Source organism: Falco punctatus, assembly GCF_963210335.1.
Source record: "Falco punctatus genome assembly, chromosome: 5".
In the NCBI taxonomy this organism is placed as follows: Eukaryota; Metazoa; Chordata; class Aves; order Falconiformes; family Falconidae; genus Falco; species Falco punctatus.
In genome coordinates, this window is record NC_137584.1 from 78,241,175 (window position 1) to 78,262,282 (window position 21,108).

Consider the following 21,108-nt stretch of genomic DNA (forward strand, 5'->3'; position numbering starts at 1 on the left):
CTCCAACAGACTTGATTTTAAGGCTTTGGAAAATATTTCAGTATTTTTTTCAGGTTGCTTCTAATTCTTGTTATGTTTCAGTTGTAAACTATTTATCTGCTTGACTAGGTATGTGGTTCTCTTTTTTTTTTTTTTTCTTCTTTTTTTTTTTTTTTCTTTCTGCAGGTCTAATGGAGAACTTGTTTGTCTTCGACCGAAATCTGAAGTTGAGCCAGTAGCAAAACCAAAGTTAGACTCTGAATCATTACCACTTAGACCAAAATCAGTAGAGGTAGATTCACTTGTGGTAAAGAGCTCTAAAGAATCAGGTAAGAAAAGAATAAAACGTTTTTTTGGGTATTTCTGTTTGGATTGTAGTATTTTACAAAGTTAGAATAAGCTTTCAAAGTTATTTATTCAGTGTCACAGAGTGCCATTGCAGCTGTTCAGGGGAAAGTAACATTTTTTAGAACTGCTGTAGGTAGCTGAAGGTAAGAGTCAGCAAGTGATGAGCAAATATGAGTAGGCTATTTGGTGGTAGATGATGAGCTATGTGTTTTAATAGATGACAGGAAGGGAAAAACATAGGTAATGATTTGTTCTTCTAATTTGAAAGCATGTTTTTTTGCTGGCAATTACCTTGCGTTTTTATGAAATTTTTTTCCTTACTGACTGGTTCTGTTTGTTCTGCTCTTGCATTTTGGATAACTGGCTTTTCTAGCTAACTTGCATATTTTTAGTAATGCCATTGCCTTCAGCATTCTGTGATTAAGTTCATAGCTGTTCTAGATTATGACTTTATCATACCTTGAATTTGGGCCAGCATGGAGTGTTGTACATTTGAGTTTCATCCTTACGGCTTTGCTTGATGCAGCTTGAGCCAAACCTGGTATCTCTAAAAATCTAAATTTATCCAGTAAAAGCCTTGATACTGGTTAAAGTACCTACATGGATGATTAGGCTCTCTGAACTATTATATAGTTACCTGTAGTCCTTTACTGACAGCTCAACTGATATCAGTCCTCTGTGCCTCAGGCAGAAATCATCTGCTGTGGGCATATTTTTTAAACTCTAGATTATTTTTACTGTATGACTAACCACTACAGAAAAAACTGTAGCAAAATTGTACCTGCAGTGTTTGGCTTGCATATCTCAAAGGCAACCTTTCATCTCAGAAAAGGTTTTAGTAATAACACATTTTGAATTAGTATAACTTGTTGGGGTTTTTTTTAAGACCAGTTATGATATTCAGGTTATAGAATAATTGGTACTAAAGTGTAATAAATTCATCTAGAAGATAAAAATAATGCATTAAAAAACTGAAGCAGTTTATGAATAGGAAAGAGTACTTCTGATTTTTTCCATTAAGCGTTTTAAAATGGGCTTCTAAGCTTAAATGCTTTGTGTGAGGAAACGTTAGTTCATGTATGTTTTTAACACAGAAACTGCATTTTTCTGAGCCACAAAAAGCTGGATTCCAGCACATATTAAAATATCCTGAAGTTATTACAAGTGTTATCAGTGTTACCCTAAAGTATTTATAAGTTCTTTTTTATTATTCCCCAGTAAAATCTATGCATATGCAGTGATATGCCTTGTTTTAAAGGTGTTTAATTGGCCATTTAAGCCATTGCCTTTTTTTGAAGACTAATTTGAGTGAGGGTACGGAAGAAAAATAACTAGGCCAAAGTAAGCTGAGATATGAAATAGCAATGCACAACCTAGCCTTAAAAATATAAGCCTTGTCCTACTAATCACATGTTTATCTAGGATTGTGCTTAGATGTGTTACTGTACAGCATAATACCATTTATCCCCAGGAAGAAACTCCCCATGAAAACATATGGAATGTCTTTCCCCCACCCCCCCCTTTAGGTGCAATTATCTTGACATCTTTAATAACCACAGTGGCACCATAGTAGTTGTGATATTAGATAATCATGTATATAACCCCCCTGATTTTATATGATTTAGAAAAAAAATTAAAAATATATGAATTCTGTTTTGCTAGCATTAACTTTTACAGGCTTATGGAGCAATACAAGATTTTAGCACCTCGATAGGGCAGGAGACAGGCTGCGTAACAAGTGGGTGAGGTTTGTTCAGTGGTCCTTGCTGGGTGCAGAGCAAGCAAAGGAGGCTCAGGCAGTCTGTGTGGGGATGCAATGCTGACAGTGTCAAGGAAAGTTTCAAAAATCCTGTTATGTGAAACTGCCCTTGTTTAAAACGATCTGTGTAAGTCACTTGTAGTTTTACTTCACTTGTGAAAAGAGACTAGTTCACACTCCTGCTAGTAAAATGTAATGAATCTTATGCTTCATGCCTTTGTAAGCATTCTGATGCTAAAGATACAATACTGCATGCAGCAGAAAAGGCTATATAAAACTCCAAAGATGTTTGGTCCTAATACAGAGTTAAAAAATGTTTAATCTAACAAGAACTAGAGTAGGTACTAAAACATGGGGGGAAATGTATGGCTGGGGTTGGCAACGGTTACCAGAATCTTCCCCCCGTCCCCTCCTTCTACTTTTTTCTTGGCTTTTTCCCCTCTGCTTTAGATTCAGAACCTGAATTGAATGAATTTTTAGAAATCCAATAAAGTATGGGTCTTATTTTTCTTCTTGCAACTTAGTTTGTCCATGAAGTGTGGCGTATGTTGAGCTACTTTCAATTTAGCCTAAGGAAAAGCTGTAAGTTCTGTATCTATAGGAAAAAACAACCCACCCCATACCAAAATTAGGCCCCCAGCCATCAGATAAGGACAAATACTCAAAAAAGTTCAGAAACACTGATCATATTGAAATACCTCCTCTTGAAGCTTTATTTGAAAAATGGCATAAATGTTTCTCTGTTAGTTTAGAATTTAAGTACTGTAAAAGAATAAAGCTGTAATACTAGCATGCTGAACATGTAAAGCAATTCTGTTTCTTCTACAAATGTTTCTTTTTCCTGCTTTGTAAAATAATTTTTTTGTTCAGAATCTTTTTCTAGACATTCCTCTCCTTGACTTTTCTTTCCAGATTTTGTTTCCTATCCTGTTTGCCATGTTTCCCTTCTTACGTGTCAGGAAATTACCCTACCCTTCTCCATTTTGGTAAGATAACAATCTATAAGGAAATCCAAATGCTTTATGCCATACACATAGCCTCTTAACGTCGTAAGCGTGATTTTCAGTTGCAGCTATTGATACTAAAATTTTGGGGGTTCAATTTAAAATGTTTTTTTTTTTGTTTGTTTGTTTGAATGCAATGCCTGTTTGCCTTAGCTGTTAAGAAGTTACTTTAAGTATACTTTTCAGTTAAGAACTTGTGGGGATTAAAAAAAAATAAGTAAGAAAAACTTTACAGGCCAACTATTGACAAGCCAAACCTAGTGTTTGTAGTGAAATGTGTTCAATAATTTCTAACACTTCTGGTGTATGTAGATTGAATGGCTTTCTCTTACTGTACACCCAAGTTATGCAGTTATGAAGCTTTTAGGCACTGAATCCACTAGTGTTGGCTATTTAGCATCATGAGTCTTGTAAAATAGTATTCTTGAAAGTTGTGTTAGACACACCTTTAATTGTAGCAAATACCTTACTATTCCTGACTGCAAATTTAAATATTCTAAAGCTTGTATCTGTGCCCTAAATTTTTGGGGTGCAATCTCAGCAACATGAGTAATAGGAAAAAAGGCTGCCATCTTCTCTTACTCTCCTGATTAATGTGAGTTCTTATCTAAAACATGGGCTGCCTGGCAGTGCTTCACCCAGGGCGGGTCCAGTTGGATATTTTTACTTTTTCATCGTTTTTTTGAACCCTAGCCAGGTGAGATGTTGAAACTATAATTTCTTTAGACGCTCCTTCATTTTTGCTTGTTTTTGTGAACGCTTTTTAAGATAAACTGCTGTAAATACACTTGAAGCATTCACAAGTTTAACAAAACCTCTCACCTAATTATATCTGTTAAAGCTCCTAACAGATCTGTTGTGGTTCCATTAAGCTTGCAGTAGAGACATTTCTAATAAGTCTGTCCTAAGTAACTATTTAAGCTTAGCTCATTAAACTTAGCTCATCTTTCTTTCTAGAAAGGTGCTGTTGCTCAGCCTTAAAATAATTTTCTGACTTAAATTATCCCCAGAGGTACAGTATTGCTCTTTTGGCACTATGATGGGATTTCCTTTTAACAATTACTCACAGGCTGTCTATAAGAAAGTGAAATCACTTAATTGATTGAAATGGGTGTAAATTGTGAACTTTCTGTGTGTTTCCATTAGTATCTGTATTGGTTTCAGTGGGGCCAGGATTTTTCCTAAATTAACTAAGAATGCTGTTCAAAAAGAAAATCAAGCAAAACCACAAACCCTAATCCCCACCAGCCTGTGTCTTAATTTCTTCCCTATACCAAAGCAATAAAATGGAATGGTAAACAGGAACATGCAAGTACAGCCAGTATTCCCTCTGACTGTAATGTCCTGGTAATATTTTAATGCTGAGCAATTGTTTCAAGTGTAGCAGTTTCCTTTAGAAGCTCTTTACAAATAGGAAAAAGGGCCATCTGGCTTTAGTGTCATCCCACCATCTATATTTAAATCGTATACAATTCAATACATCATTCTTAATATGCCTGATGTTTACTTTGTTCATGGAGTTGGGGTGGAATTACAGTAAGAGCAGCAACTCAATTTTCAATTCTTATTTAAATTTACTGCCAAATGATTTGTCAGTTCTGCAGAATGACAAAAGGAGGATCATTTAAAGGCAAAAATTACTGAAATGGGCGAGAAGGCATGTATATTTTTTTTCCTGCCTTCATGTTATCTTTTTAATAATACCTAACTATAATGTAAATCCTGATTTACATTTTGGCATGGGTTCATGCTCTGGGATTACTGACAGTTAAGAACGTAAAGATATACACCTGGATCGCTATTGCTTGACTTCTAATAAGTTACACATTTTATTAGTACAGACTACAACAGAAATACCTTCATAGTTATTTATTTCTCCCTCGTCCTGTTTTCCGTCAGCCGCTTGCCATTCATCACTCTTCTGTTTCTTCCTTCTTTGTTTTTCTTCCCTGCTTTTTTTGATTACAAATATGATAACATATTTATAAAAGACTGCCTTTATATTCTCTTTACAAAAATGAAGAAAAAGTAAAACTGATTGGTAACAGGTAGTGTTATAAGTGCTTGCATTTCAACAAGGCAATAGATGATGAAGTAGATGTGTTCAGGAATGTCTGAAAGCTGTGAATGTTTTAGGGACTTCAAGGATAGTAATGTAGAGTAGAAAAATCAGTTAATACATTCAGTGGAAAACTTAGTTCCTGCAAGTGTAAATTAGCTTTGACAATGGTGTGAGTAGAAGTGGAATTAATCAGATGATTTTAAGTTATCCGAACACTGAGCAAGACCATTCATACAGCTTCAGTGTTCTTAGTACTTTTTTTCTTATCTGACTTCTTGCTATACTGTCAATATGAATGAAAAAGTAAGGAAAGAAGTATCATAGCTTCTGTTTGATAAGTCATAATGTCATGTAAAAATTGGAGGTCACCATAAACAAAACCCAGAGCCTTGAATGTTACTCTTAGTGCCCATAGTAAATTGTGTCATGTTTTAGTTAAGTTTAGTCTTTAGAAGAAATAAGGGATTTGTGTGGTAAAATGATAAACAACATCTATAACCTTATGTTGATGCTTAAATAAGACTATCTCATTACAAATATGTTGGCAGGTAAGTATTAATATTTTTGTGGAGAAATGGTTAAGAAGTCCAGTTGTTAACCAGGTGAAGTACTTGTGTTATTAGGTTAGATATGTTCTGTTCCTCCTATTAATAGATTTTTTTCCTAAGATTGCCTTTTCCCATAGGATGTAAATTTCTCTTATTCTAAGAGAGAGTTTACCTAGAGCTATGAGCGTAAAGAGACTAATGGGCAGACATCTACATGATTTCATAAAATACAAGAATGGAGTTTTGAAATCTTTTATTACAGACTTCATGAAGTTCTGTATTCTCTTTGGACAAAGTACTGCATATGAAAAAACTACCCTGCAAGGAAATACTTGCAGTTAACATCTTGTTAACTTATTTTAACCAATGTGTGTGAACATGGATGTTAACATGTTGCTTTTATTTTTGTCCTAGTCACTAAACTTGGATTTTCATGCAAGTTTTATGATAACAAAATATGCTCTCCTACATAATTGAGTATGGCAATACTCAAAAATGTCTAATCTCAAAAAATATATTTTTCTGCACATACTCGTTAGGTCTGTTTTATGCTGCCATGTGACTACAGCACTAGTTCTGTTGAGAACTTGAATTTAAATGCTAATTGAATTAACTTTTTTTCAAGGGGAAAATGTGGTTTCCCAGATATGCCAGTCACGTGGTTGTTTCATATAGCTAGTGTTGTATATGCTGAAATTCTTTGAAACAATAAGAGTTCTGATAATTTGTGTGTGTGTCTTAAGGAAGAAAGTGACAAAAGAAGAACGCAGCAAAACCTTCTGGTCATGATGGTGGTCTCTGTTTTCATCTCTTTCTAGATCTGTTAAGCTTTGATGATGTAATAGCTACCTCAGATAATCTATCACACCCCACTGCAAACCGACCCAAGATGCCTGGTAGGAGGCTGCCTTCACGTTTCAATAGCACTAGTCCTGTGAGTATATCGGGGGTGTTTCCTAGTAGCGAACTAAGAACTAACTTCCCAGGAAACAGGATTGCACTAGGAAAGTGTCTCATGAATCATTTTTACCTGAGAGGTAAATGCCACGGAGGTTCAGTTCCTGTAGACAAAGTCTACAGGAATTTCCATTCCCAGGAGAGAAGTGTATGTAAGAGAGACAACATGGCTGTCTCGCAGCTGGAGGAGTCTTTCTGTTCTGTGGGTTATGGCTCCAGTGAGTACTTGGCTTTTCTAAGATCACTGATGATGAAACAAGTGTTGTGCATACACACAACTCACAAAGTGTCCTTAGTGTCTTACAAGCCTAACAATATATAGTCTTTGGCCACAACAAATTCGTAATTTAATGTTGCTGTAATGTGGGTTTTGTGACCTCATGTGCTGAGATGTGAGATTGTCAGAACATGAGAACCAGGTGGTGCAGAGTCCTTGAAATCAGTTTGTATCATCGGATGTCATATAGTTCAGTCATGCTAGTTACCATCTACAGTTACTGCCCATTAATGTTTGTTTTGTTGAAGCACTTACATGCTCCCAAAAACATCAAGGACTTGTTAAGTACTGCAGAGATGCTTGAAAATCCTGCCCAAGTTTCCTATGTTCAGTTTAAATTCATCTGAATGAGTAGTGCAGGGGAAGAAAGTTCTGAGTGGCGGGGAATGAAAACTCTGGTAATCTAGCGATTGAAGCTTGGGGGTTTTTGTTCTGTATTTTTTCTTTTTGTAGTATTACATCCTTAGAAACATCAGGCAGTTTTTATTTACTTTTTAGTATATTTTTTAAAAATTCTGAAAACCTTCTCATTTTTTATAAATCGTTTACTAGACAAGTCAAAATGTGAGTCCAGAAAAAAATTTGAAGACTCAGAAAGAAGAAGAAAGTGCCAAACCAAAGCCATTTGAAACAAAAAAGGTATGATACCAAAGAGAGCTAGAGAAGTACCAGTTGTTCTGTTCATCTTGCTCATGTTTCAAGTTTGTATGGATGCAACAATTTAAATACAAATGATTATATTTAAATGCAAGTGTACAGTGTCATTTAGTATAAAGTTCATTATACTTCAGTATAATGTGCATCAGTTCTGATGAGAACTATTACATGAGGTAGCATGAAACTGGTGGTGTTTCCCAAATAAGCTTCATGTCTGCTCAGCCTTCAGCCTCCCAACAGAACAACTGAGCAGATTAGAAAGGTGCACAGAAGATTGTTTATAATGAACCAATGGGCTCCATTAAATCAGTTTGTTTTTTAAGGTGTAGAGAACTGTACTTTTTTAAAGTGAGTACAGGAACCTCAGGGAAATGCTTAATAAAGAGCTGTATAAAATAACTTTCACATACTACAGTAGTCCATTTGAACTGGACATTATGTTTTACCTTTTGGGTAGAAAATAAAGGAAATTTGTACACATGCAGCTGCCATACCAGTACAACGTGTATGCTGTAAGTGAGCTTTTCATAAAGATCTAGTTTCTTAGCTTTCTGCTCGTTTGTTTTTTTCAGCCATCTGCATTCAGTCCACCAATTCCATCTTCATCTCAGAGACCAAGTTCTGTTATACTCAATTCTTTTCCTGGGGACATCCAACTTAAAGGAGAAACAGATGATGAAAAAATTTCTGTGGAAGAGCTCAGGACTCAGATGAATGAATTGATGGGTTTAGTAGACACACTGAAGAAAGAACATGGGTAAATATTTTCCTTCTCAATTTACAAAGGAATATATAAACATCTTCCAAATGTCTTGAATGCCAAATTTCTTAAAAATAAAAAGCTAGTCTATATTAATATTAATTGAGAACTTCTTTGTTTAGAACTTGATCTAACTAGATGTCCTAAATACCTATGATTTTGATGTCAGACTATTTTGGGAATTGGTACAGGTTTTTTCCTTCATACTCTGTGCTCCTGTGTTCATTACAGCTTTTTGAAAATGTTTCTTAAACAGTTAGTACTCTCACTGTAAGGAAAAATAGGTAATGTTGGGGGTATAGAAGTACATGTACTGGCCTTGTGTAACACTGCGCACAAGTAGTTGCAGTATTGACAGGACTGTTGGTAGGGAAAGATATTACAGAGCTTTTCAAGTTGGTGATCGTGGTGGCCCCATCATCTCTGTGCATGTGGGTAGGGTTGTGTTTGGAGAATGATGTAGAAAAAAAATAAAATTTGTGTTTGAGTAAAAATAATAAAGACCAATCTGCAGAAAATTTACTTTTTCTGTTTTAGTTCTACAGCACAGACATTCATTTTGGTACTATTTAAATAATGACTAGTGTTAACTGAACTGGCTTTTATTGACCTCTGGAGAGGTTATAAAGCATCAGGATCAGTTGGTCTCCAGAGTAAACTAGTAAATTATGAGTTCTGGAGATCAATGAACTAGCTTTTCAGTGACTTGGTAATTCTTAGTACGTTCTTGCCTGAACATACTTATGAAATAAAACACATTTTTAGGAACTTCGTATTCTAAAGAATGACTATTCTCTATGTAGAAATTGCCAGATTATTTTAACTTGAATTCAACTCTCCAAGTAAAAGAACGGTACAGATTTTTAAGTAGCCTACTTAAAATTGTGATTATAAGTTAGGGATTGGTGCCTAGTGTTAGGTAAGAAGTGTTGAGGGTTGGTGGAATCTTGTGGTCCAAGAGGCTTGAGTGCCAGTTCACTAGTGGGCCTGTACTTACATGTAAGTTTTATTTATAAGATGTAACATCAGACAGTTATGTGGATTGCTCTTGTAAAATTTAAACAAGGCCTGTGCTTCGTGTTCTCGGTAATATGAATTCTTTTGTCCCCCATCTGACCTGTATTTCTGGTATCTTAACCACTATTAGGAGAGAACTGGAAAAACTAAAGAAGGATTTGGAAGAAGAGAAGCTGTTGCGAAGTAATCTGGAGGTAATGTTAGCAATTTGAAGGTGACGGGGGGAGTTTACAAGTATACATAGGCAGTGTTCTGAAATCTGGCGCCACAGTAAAGTGTTAATGAACCTGCTCAAACTTTTTGTGTTGCTGTGCTAGCGTGGCGTTGAACGAATGCCTCACAAAGCGGTTGGATGTATATGAAAGATTCACAGTAGGATGTGTTGGGGTTGCGAGTTCAGTTCAGCGTTACTAGATTCTGCTCTTTGCTAGAAACACGTCCAACTGGACGTGTTCCAAGAGAGAAGAAGAATACTTTGCTTTTGTAAAGCTGAAGGAAAAATCGACTTTATGCAATCAAAAGAAAAACTGGGCAAAAGTCAACTTCCCTAAAATTTTTGATGGATTTGTTTAAATATTAAGTGGATAATTTGCCAAAAGAACAGAATGCATCTGAAAATTTTTCTTATGAATGAATGCCACTGCTCTCAATTTATTAATGAAGAAGGCTACCTGCATTACAATATGATGGCATTAATAGTTAATAGGATGAGCTCATTGTAGAAAAATATTTCAGTCTGGTACAAAAGAGCATTTTATTTGTGAAATAGTACCTGTTATTGACTACAAAGCTACTTTTGAACTTTTGGTGAGTTTGCTTTTTAATGCAACTCAAAAGCAATCAATGAAGTTGCCTTAAATATGCACTGGGGATGAAGAGGAGGTGACTTTACGTGTATCCTCTAAATCCATTTGAAGAAATACAAATTAATCGTGGTGCGGTTTTTTGCATGAAGGCTGCTTTAGGAAGTTAGTCTGAGGTGGTGATGCAGTGTTGCATGGGGGCATGTCAAGTGATTTCACAACCCAGCTTTGCTTTATTCAGAGTTTATCCAACAGAATGTAGCAGAACTATAGGCAAGTTTGTAATGATTTTAAATTCTTGTTTGTTTAGCGACATACTAGTATAAAGTCAGCTGTAAATACTAAACTGTTAAGTGCTTCTGTGTTGTTATTTTTACTGAAGTGTCTTTGAAATACAACGGTTATAATTTTAGTGAAAGCTCTGAAGTCTTTATCGCCACTCCAGTACTGACTCTCTTTTCAAAATGTCCATTTTCCAGCTTGAAATAGAAAAATTGAAGAAAGCAGTGATGTCTACATGAGACAGCTGTGGACTCAATGTTTTTAACTCACCAGGAATTCAAAGATGAACACAAGGAGAACTGACTCTTTATTTCATAATAGTGGATGCTGGTGTTCAACAGTCTTAAAAAAATATATAGTAAAATAAAAAAAAAGAATATAGTCTTTTATTCAGAGAGATAAGAAAACAAAAAAGAATAATGATGTAATTTTTTTGCCAATATAAAAGAGGCCTTATTTCTTACTGTGCTGGAATTGCAGACCTTATTTTTTGGTTTGCTTGAAAATACTACTGAATCTGTATAGAAAGGAGAGGGAATTCTTAACAGATTTTTATTGACTACCTGTAGCTTAATTTTTGAAGAGATCTATACTATAAATAGGGTAATCTATCTTTACAAGTAATCTGTAAAATAGTCTATTGGGAGGGATGGAATAACTGTATCGTAATTGTAGTCGCTGCTTTTCCCCTACATGCAAAAGGGAATATATGATATTTGTATAATTTTGGCAGTTTTACCCAGGGTTATGCTGTTATGCCTGTCTACAGTGAGAATATTAATAATATGCTGTTTATAAGTTGAGTAATGAGATAGGAATTTGTTAATGCCATGAAGCAGGTGGAACTCCTATGCATTGTAATTAGAACGAATGATCTGAGGAGTTTAGCAGAACATTTTGTCGCTTGCACTATTGGATTAATAAGGGACTTAGGACTGAATCATGAAATTATGACAAAAATAACTTTTAAAACCACAAAATGCAAGAAATACAGAAGACTAGAATCCAGTCTTAACTCAACCTGTTGTGCCTAAAATACTGCAGCATACAGCATGAAAAAGTAAACCTTAAGTCACAGTGTCTGTGCTTCTGTGTGTCTAAACTGAAGACAGTCTTTCTAGTGGTTAAGTATGCATCTTGATCTGTTTTTAAAATAGTCTTGATCTGTTTTTAAAATAGTCAGGTTTTGTTACTGTCTCTAAATAAATCCCTTTTGAACTTTGATACTCCCAAAAGGTCTCAATATTTATATATTTATGCCATAAATTTTCTCAGTATATTGTGTACCTCTAAATTTAATAACAACTTCGTATTTTAATGAGTGGTTGGAACAGTTGCTTTGACAGCATTATGCTGGTGTCCAAGATGGTGTCTTTCACATTTTATGGAAAACAGTTGAAATCTTGTGGATTGCTTTTGTCTTTAACCCCTGAGCTCAACGCAGTGCACCAGAATAATATAAGAGGTGATATTTATTGCTGTGTTCATTTGATTGAAGAATTAAAAAACATACAGCTTCAGAAAGCCAGTCAAATGCATTACTTCTGTTAGTAATCACCTTATCTCCTATTGGTCTATTAGAATTTAAATGGAAAAAAAAAACAAACGTGCCACATAGTTTGACAACTTTACCAGTAAGAGAAGCAATGAAGTTTCTATTCATGGGAATAGTAAAAAATACAGTAATTATTTAGTGTGTCACTTGAGCAAGCGACATGGAAGTGTTACTTCTTGAGAGCATACTTTTTCCACAGTTGATGCATCATAAAATACAAACAGGAAAAAGTCAATTGGAGGATGTCTGCCAGTTGTTGATTTAAATTGTTCATAAAATTTGATTAATATACTATGCAGGTATTGGGTAATATTTGCTAGTCACATTGCTAATCAGCGGATCAAATATTAGTGCTTTTAACTTTTAATTGCCTAGGTGCATCACAAATGAAGTCTTGAGCCAGATCTTTATATTGAGGAGTAATGTGCAGCAGTAATGCCTTGTCAGACACTAAACTCTTACTTAGAATTTGTACCTCTGAGTCAGTTGAGGAAGAGCAAGAATTGAGCCTAACGGAACAGCCAATTTTGTTATATAAGCTCCTCACTGTGATTAGAGCATGAAACAAATCTTGAAATGAATTGCTCTACAGAAGTTGTCTGCATGTAAGCTTGTAGCAGATGAACAGAACAAGACAATCAGTTAAAACCAGTAATGAAAGGTGTTTGTTATTTAATGGCCTTTGTTCACTATAGCAATAAATGACCCAAGTGCAATGACTTGATTTAATAAATCCTTCTTTTAAAAGTCGCTGCTATGAGTATTTTTAGCCATAAGGAAACTGCCCAGATATGTGTATCTTGTCTTCAGCTAGTGTTACGGACCAGAGTGGAGGGGGAGAGGGTAATGGTTTTGAAGACATTCCGCAATACAAGTTGCTGAAAGCAGTATGCTTCACTGAATTGTTTACCGGTGCTGTAAAATGATGCATGCTATCCAAACTCGGCAAATAAAATAAGTTCAAAAACCTGTTGAAACGTCTGCTCAGTTCTGTTCAGGAATGTTTGGTATGCCATTAAATTTTCTACAAGAGCAGTGCAGGAGGTGGGAGCAAAGTGTATGATTATTTGTATAGACAGTCTTGGAGACTTTCAGATTTTAATTTACTCACTGGAATGCTCTGGTTCCTGACTGTCAGGATGGCTTAGGATGGAAACAGTTGGAAAGCTTACTGGTTTTCTTTGTAAGTGTAACTGGGAATCTTAACTTCCCAGTATCTCTTTATTCCCCCCACTTTTTTTTTTTTTTTTTTCCTGTCGGTCTGTATTGAACTGACCTTACTGGCATCTTCAGAGCCTTTTCCTAAGACCCCTATTGCCAGTCAATAAATAACATGGATAAATGGATGTTTGAATCATTTCTTAAGACTATAGCGAAGAACTGAAGACTGAGAGCATGGCAGGTTTTAAAAGGGGTGTGGATGAGGGAAAAGGCAAATGAAGAATAGGCCAACAGAAGGACATTTTTAAACTGCAAGGTTTTTATTGTATCTTCATAACATTCTTTAAAAAGCTTTTGTTTGCATACAGGGTACAGTTTAAAAAACAAATTAACATCAAATTACAGGTCTACTTATATATTAAAAAAAAAAAAAAAAATTAGTTGATCATCATTAAGGTAACATCTTTCGTGAATGTTGCTCCAGGGAAATGAAGTTTCTGTTGAAAACCTGTAATGTATTGCAAGGTTTGACTTTGAGTTGTGTAGAAAAAATATCAGTACCTTGTATTCGTTGAAGTCACAATTAGCAGAAGTGTGTTAACTCTTTCCAAAGAAATTGGTAAAACTAGATTTTCACAGCTGCCTTACTTTTAGCTGCTATTAAACTTATCTGAGATGTTCCCAATTGCTGGCTGCTTTCTCAGAGCAGTGTCAAAGCAGCTGGTCGTAGATCTTGGGTAATTGGATTTTGCAAGAGCTAAAAAGACAAACCACTCCCTTTTGGGTGCTGAGGCACATACCTCCCAGCTTGAAGAATGCAGCCTCGACCAGCTTGTAAAGCGTGAGACCTGACGCTGCTGGGTTCAGGGTTTGGAGTACCCCCTTTGCTTGTTGGAAGTCATGGTTTGAGTATCTTGCTAAGCCCTTGGGAGCACAGATCCGCACCTCTTCCTTCCGAGCGAAGCATGTGTGTGTGTCTGTTGAAGTATGCCAGCCGTTGCATCCTTCGGAGGGCTTGCTAGATTGAGGAGGTGTTGGAGAATCGAGAGTCATGGGGTGGTTAGTCTTGCTGTTGTAGCAAAGGTTCGGGGAGTGTGTGTGACTAGGGGAAGAAGCCTTTTCAAACAGGTGTCTGTACCTTGATGCGGTCTGGTCTTGGGTCCTCTTCTTACTTAGAAGGTTGCTAAGGTGCCACCTTCAAATTTGTCTTTAACCAGTGCTATATCAAGTGTAAGTCATTTAACCTTTCCAGATGGGTTGCGTTGGCTGCGTCTGGTTGCGCTTGGCTTAATTCCTACTTGATACCAATGTGAGACGCAAGGCTGGCTATAACAAAACAGAACATTAAATAATACCTGCCTTCAGGCTAAAACTGGAGACCTACCTTGTGGCAGAGGCCTGACTGAAGTTGCGGTAGCAGGCAAAATGATGTTATCCCAAGAAACCCTATAAGCCCATGACAAACATATTGCAGGACTGGAAAAAATTCCTGACCAAAACTCTTCCAAAGCAGCCCTGTTGAGTAGCGTGTGTTAGGAATTGCTCTATTGTTATGACAAACTACTTGTTGTAAATTACTGGCTGTTGGAAATCTGGCTGTTGGAGGTGAGCCAATATTAAGAGAGCGAGCAGTGAATGTAGCACAAGGTTCAGCAGACAGCTCTCACCCCTTACAATGGGTGCAGCCCATAAAGAAAGGATTCTTAATTGCTCATTGAGCTTTTTACCTGTGCGAGAGACTGTCAGTAGTGTCGTCTTTGATTTACGAAGGGTAATGCATTAACCTGGCAAGATTTTTTTTTCTTTTTTTTTTTTTTTTTTGTCTTCAGAAGATCAATACAGACAATACAGAAGATGCCTCCTCCACCAGGAGGAAGGGTACAAACCACGCAGGCATGATTCATCTGTGTGGACTCCTGGGAAAGGTGGCAATCTAGCAGTTTTGGGGGTGTGTTTGCAACTTGTTTTGTCATTTTGCAGTGCAATACCTTTATTGTTCGTCTGCAGGTTCCTCAGTGCTAATCCAGTTGGACAAGAAAAGAAGCATACTGATGCCCAAGGTTATTTCCTCATGGGAAAACTGTAAATGAGTCAGAGAACCCAAGCAACACTGGGTAAAACCGTAAGAGTGAGACTGGGGCACGATGGCAGCAGATGAATGGTTAGACATTCGCCTCTGATATCTTGAGGATCCCTGGCTGTGTTAATTTTGTTTACAGTAGAACCCAGATTTCTAAAAACGGTGAGTATTATCACAAAACCTTTTCCAGATCTGTTCGAAAATCATCGGTGGTCTGTGAAGCTTGTTTGTTCATAATCTAAAATGCACTTAATTGCTTAGGCTGTGTTTACTTTGCACTTCGTTCCTCAGTTTTATGTTCTCCTTATGTCTGTGCAGTGTTGATGTTTTAATAAATCTCTGATCTTTTTGCTTGTAGTTTTGTAATTGGTATCTAATCAAAGTGTTGCCACTTTTTAAGAAAATCAGAAATTTTCTTACAGAAAAAGTTACTGTGAAATTCACTTTCCTCTCTACTTAATACATTTGGAAAATGTAAATTTCCCTTGAAAAATACAACTGATAGCATTCTGTATAATTAAGAGCTTTAATTTTTATCCTCGGATGACCATGTTGAAGACTCTAAATAGTCTCCTGCTGCAGCCCTTTTAACTTGCCACGTTATGGTGGTTTATTGAGTTTTAAGTTAGCCATGTAGCCATTCAAGCCCTAAAAATAATAGAATAGGTTCATAACAATGGGTTTAATATTTTTTAGAAAATGTTAAATACACGCAGTGCGAGTTTGCAGTGTTTGAGAAAACATATTTGTGTAGCCAATTATGGCAAGACCATGTAAAACTTTATTTTGTGCAGTATGTGCGTGTCGTTTTTGCACAGGATAGCATTCCCCATAAACCTAAGGGTAGTTTGTTTCAGGAGTAGTGAGGAGGGGAAAGCTGTGACCCCAGGTAACGGAGAGGTTTTTGGCCAGAGACCTCGGTCCCACCAGTCTGGGGTTGTAGTTCCTACTGTTGTCGCTGCTTGCGCTGAGCCCTCTGGTAGCGGCAGCCACGTGGGGCCGGACCTTCTGGCAGCGTCCTGCCAGAAATAAAAAGTATGAGGGAGCTTGGGGTGGAGGAAAGGAGGGATGGTTTTGTAGAGTTTTACAGAACACTTTGATTTTAAACCAACAGAAGTCACGGAGTAAGGGCTTTGAATTTAAGGCTGCGATATGTTCACGAACATATGGATTACTTGCTTGACCTTTTTTTAAACTGTTTAAGAGGTGCTGTCCTCTTGCAACCACTGTCTAGCCACCCACTCCTCACTCTTCCAGAGCTTTGCCCCCCTGGGGTGCTGTGATGAAACGAAATGAGGTGGAGAAGGAGGTTCCACAGCTGGTGACAATCTCCTGAGTTGGGTGGGAGGTACCTGAGGGTATGGAAGTACCTTGTTTCTCAAGGGTTTTGACAACTCAGTTGCTTGTGTGCCTATGTCCTGGTGGAACAGAAAGCTCTGGAAGGGAGGAGTAACCTGTTTACAGCTTCTTAAAAAGGGAGGCATTACTGGTAGTAGGTAGTTTATAAGATATATATATTATTCTCTGTCTCAAGTACTATAACTGGATGTTTTGGGCGAGGAATAGGTGTATGTGCTTTCACATGGTCTTGGGTCAGTATATCCATGTTCTTTCCCTACAGTGACTTGCTGCTGTGTTCCTTGTTTTGCTCTAAGTATCTATTGGTGCTTGGCACGTTCTTGCAGTGTGAGACTGGGTGCTTTCCAGGGTGAGTCAAGCAACGCAACTGAGCGAGAACAGTGTTTTACTGGTAACGCGGGCCGATATCTTGGTGAGCCTTAGATACCTGGACCTGTTCCAGATTTCTACCTCACTTAAAGGTAACAGCCCTAGGTGGAGTTACATCAGTGACTAAATACAAAAATATGAGTTAATGATGAAACACGATGTGCTCAAGGATTCCCTGCTGTGAAATGGAATTAGGGCTACAAGCATACAGTAAACACATAATGACCGCAGAAATCGGAAAAGAATTTGATACAGCCCTTTGCCTCACACCTGTAGGTGTTTCCCAGCCACCTCCCATTTTTTGGCAAGGTTGATCTGAATCTTTTGGTTCACTTCTCCTTGTCCATTTCATTTCCTTAGAAGAGCTAATGGTTTCTAGCTTTTAAACCCAGAAAATCTTTGTACTCGTACCAGTTGAATTCAAGAGGCTGCCATAAGGTTCTCCTTTAGAGCTAGCTTAGACATTCCCATGGCTCTTCCCTTTATAATCTTTTCATAAGTAATAAACCTGCAGATTTGAAAATACAGTAAGGTGAACAATTGTCACAGATGAAGGGGGTAGCCAGCTGTGCGCCTGGCCCTGTGGTGCTGTCAGATTGTGAGAACTTGGAGCAGAGATGTGTTTTCCTATCAAGGAAACTCTGTCGGTGCAGGACCCCTTCTGTTTCAGCATCATCTGTGCTGCTCAGTACTATCGGGGGAAAACTGAGTGGCTGCTATCAAGGCATGGTGATCTGACGAGTGTGCATCTCCTGAAATCCAGCCATCATTCCGCTTTGCCACTTTGTGTTTGCTTTGTGTTTTAGTGCTTTAGCTCACCAATTTTATGCCTTTTTTTTTTTTTTTTTTTTTTTTAGTCCATGCCTTAATCTACTTCTACCTCCAATGACAGAAGATCAGTGTCTCAATTCTTTTGAATCCACAGCAGCTGTTGCTTTTACCTTAGACATGCATAGCATCTAGTAATCAGATTTAATGTAACATACTATTTTTCCTTAATCCCCAGATTATTTTCTGCCAGTAAAGATGCCTGTAACAAATTGCAAGCCAGGATATTAAGCTTTTACAAAGAACCATAGGAAACTTCACGGGGGCAGCAGAGGCCTGAATCCTTCTGCAAAGCAAGTAACACGTTACTTCAGTCTGGTCCTTGTTTCTCAGATTTTGGTATCTGATCCCAGAGGGCCCAAGCTTGCTACCTTGCGTGGCAGAGACGAAGCCTGTCTTAAATCACTTCAAAAGGGACCCACAGGCTGAACTGCTTTAATAAGCTCTCTACCTCGCAGTTTACAATAAATTATAAATGCAGTAACTTCCAGTGTTGGACCAACTTTTTTTTTTTTTTTAAGAAAAGGTTTACAAATCATTCTCAGTAAAAAATTTAAATGATAAATATCTGAAAATTACCTTGCAAGGACAGTCTTTGGGGATGGGTTTAGCTGCTTTCTTACTAGCAACAAGACTATTCCAAAGTGAAAACAGAGGTGTCTAAGCTCCTTTAACATCTGTTCCTTCTAGGAGGAAAGCAGTAAATGTGAGGGGATGGAAGTGAGGGTAGTCCACTGCCTGCTCCTTTGGACTGTGCACTTCTTCCCAGCCACGCCGCACACGGCTCTTGGGGTAAGTTTCACTAGATCAGGCTGCCCAAATCCCCATCCCACCTGACCTTGAACACTTCCAGGCATGGGGCATCCACAGCTTCTCTAGGCAACCTGTGCCAGTGTCTCACCACCCTCATCATAAAAATTTCTTCTTCATCCGATCTAAGCCTACCCTCTTCCAGTATGAAACCTTTTCCCCTTGTCCTGTCGCTGCAGGAGGAAATATTTTGAAGTATTCATTATGTTCAACATGCCAAGCAACCTCCAGCACAACTCCTGGAGTGTTAGAAACCTGCTATTCAGCCTCCTTTACCCAGCAGTAACAGTGCAGCTCCCAAGGCATTGCGTAGCCAAGCTTTCCTTCCAGGCTGGCAGGGTTTGTCTGGTTGGAGGTGATGGACCGTTTGACAAGCGGTGACGGAAGCTGTTCTGGATTGTGCCTGGCTGCACCACACACCGTCCCAGCAAGTGGTCCTGCCTGCAGGAGTCCCGTGTGCCTACCTTGGGGTCACTGCCCAACCAGGAGAGGAATGAAGTGGCTATTGATATTCGTACAACTGTAGTTTTATCTTATGGCAAAAGTCATATAGGTCGCATTGTCACCAACAAGTCACAGATTCTCACCAACACGGGCAATACTGGAGAGCTTAAGCCTAATACAGGCTTTTTGACTGAAGGACAACTGCTGGAGGCGTGTGTGATCCTGTCGGCTAACTCAGCATGTCACTGCAGTAGAAGGGTAGAACCGAAGGCTCGATATATAGAGATACACTGCCAGTGGGGAGTTCTCAGTTGGTCTGTATGAGCAAGGGGCCGTGAGCTCTGCATTCTGGACCTTGATAAGACTTCTGGACCTCAAAATGACTGTTCTGCCCTTGCAGTCACCTTTCTGGTTTGTGCCACGGAGTCATCTTATTTCAGATTTAATCTGCATTCCACTTCTTATTTTTCAGGCTCTCCATAAGGAATCAAAGACTGGTAATCAGCAAGGTACAGTGAATAGCTATGTGTCTTTGTTAATTCTTTGTGAGATGTTACCAATTATCAATACTTTATACCCCTGATACCTCGTGAACCATAGTATGCTGTCTTATACCTTATAACAATATCTGCTTGATTTGTTTTACAGATGGCTGTATAAATCTTATTCCCTGCAAAGATAATGGAGCTATTTGTATTCAGCCTTGTTCTCCCTCCTTCCATGGGGAGACAAGCTTTGTTTGTGAAAACAGAAAGTGGCAAATGTTCGCAGATGCCTGTGCAAGCCTGGATGTTCAGTCTCTTTTTCAGGTGAGGCATCTGCTTTGGCCTTGCAAAGACAGCCCCTTCCTCCATCTGCTTTCAGACTTGAGCAAAGGGAAGGAGATGGGATCCTAAAACACAGATAAATTTGATAACAGTCTTTGACTTCATCTTAAACCAAATGATAGGAAATAAATTTTAGAAATTCTTGTGTGGAAACATAATTCAGAAGTGAACTTGCCTTGTTCTCTTGGTTAACATTCCTCATGCACATCTGAACCAAGACAATGATACGCTGGGATGCACCTGAGAAAAAAGCAACACCAATACCTGTAATAATCAGATGATTCATGGTAAATTCTCCTCAACCACAAAATAAAAAACTTTATTCAGGTCACTTGAAGGATAAGGCACTACATTTAGTTCTTGCCCCTTTCTTTGTATCTGTTGTAGAAGCAAGGCATTCTTCTCAGGTGGGCTGTGGTCCTGGGTTTCAGGCCATCCAGCACATTTATTGCATACCCCACCACAGAATGACAGAATGGTCACGGTCAGAAGGGACCTGTGAAGGTCACCTAGTTGCAGCACTGTATCTCTTGCCTGGTTGTAGCTGCAGCTTCATTTTCATTCTGTTTGTTCATTTTCCCAAATTTATTTTCCTCCCTCCAGAGAATTTCTGAACGTGAGCTCCTTCCAAGCTCTGGAGGACAGGTTAGTGTTGCTGGAGAACACCTTCCTTTTGTAGGGGAAGGAAAGCCAGCACATGGGAAGCCTGGAGGTGGAGCAAAATATTTTGGTGATGACGACCATGGGAATAGTAACTGCCAAGCTGATTTTTCATGCATCATCCCAGATATCCTGTCTTCACCAGCCATTCCAGGAAACATTGCTGATATAGTGGAATTGCTGAAGAAGATTTCCCTGCTGTTATCAGAGAATGTCAACAGAGGAAAAATGCAGGTATTTACTCATATGGGCTTCAGGAGGTGTTTTTGAGCTTGCCAGAGCATCCATACAGTGTTTTGTCCTTATAGCCACTGTCCAATGAAGTGATAGCTGCAAATCGCATGGACATCACCTGGGAGAGTTTCCAGAGAGGGCCATATTTTGTTGTCAGAGAAACTCTTTGACCTATTCGTGTACAATGAAAGTACTATCTGGAATTCTTTCTTTAAAAGCAGAAATTTTCAGGAACTGGTTAGACATGGGAAAGCAGTCCAAGGAAGAAGTCATTTTTAAAGTATGATGCTGTAGGGAAGGCAGCCTTGGAGATGCTGACCTGCAGCTG

At 38.1% G+C, this 21,108-nt stretch overlaps 2 protein-coding genes across 8 annotated transcripts in view; both read left to right on the forward strand.

Moving 5' to 3' along the window:
- CD2AP (CD2 associated protein) overlaps nucleotides 1-12,979 on the forward strand; it is an 89,735-nt gene extending 76,756 nt beyond the window's left edge. Inside the window, exons 13-18 of one of the 2 annotated variants that reach the window (XM_080389243.1) lie at nucleotides 166-308; nucleotides 6,519-6,634; nucleotides 7,487-7,573; nucleotides 8,164-8,348; nucleotides 9,499-9,562; nucleotides 10,651-12,979. In XM_080389243.1, coding sequence (XP_080245369.1) covers nucleotides 166-308; nucleotides 6,519-6,634; nucleotides 7,487-7,573; nucleotides 8,164-8,348; nucleotides 9,499-9,562; nucleotides 10,651-10,692 — 637 coding nt within the window. In that variant the 3' untranslated portion in view covers nucleotides 10,693-12,979. Of the gene's footprint in view, nucleotides 1-165; nucleotides 309-6,518; nucleotides 6,635-7,486; nucleotides 7,574-8,161; nucleotides 8,349-9,498; nucleotides 9,563-10,650 lie in introns of those variants that run through there. The other variant, XR_013928449.1, reaches the window with a different exon arrangement.
- Nucleotides 12,980-13,070: 91 nt separating this feature from the next.
- Nucleotides 13,071-21,108, forward strand: part of ADGRF4 (adhesion G protein-coupled receptor F4) — a 28,313-nt gene continuing 20,275 nt past the window's right edge. For 5 of the 6 annotated variants that reach the window (XR_013928446.1, XR_013928447.1, XR_013928448.1 and 2 more), the window contains exons 1-3: nucleotides 18,645-19,568; nucleotides 19,708-19,868; nucleotides 20,490-20,780. Coding sequence is in view for 3 of the 6 variants with exons in the window: in XM_080389231.1 (XP_080245357.1) it covers nucleotides 19,439-19,568; nucleotides 19,708-19,868; nucleotides 20,490-20,780 (582 nt within the window). In the remaining 3 variants the exon portion in view is untranslated. Of the gene's footprint in view, nucleotides 18,598-18,644; nucleotides 19,569-19,707; nucleotides 19,869-20,489; nucleotides 20,781-21,108 lie in introns of those variants that run through there. The other variant, XM_080389232.1, reaches the window with a different exon arrangement.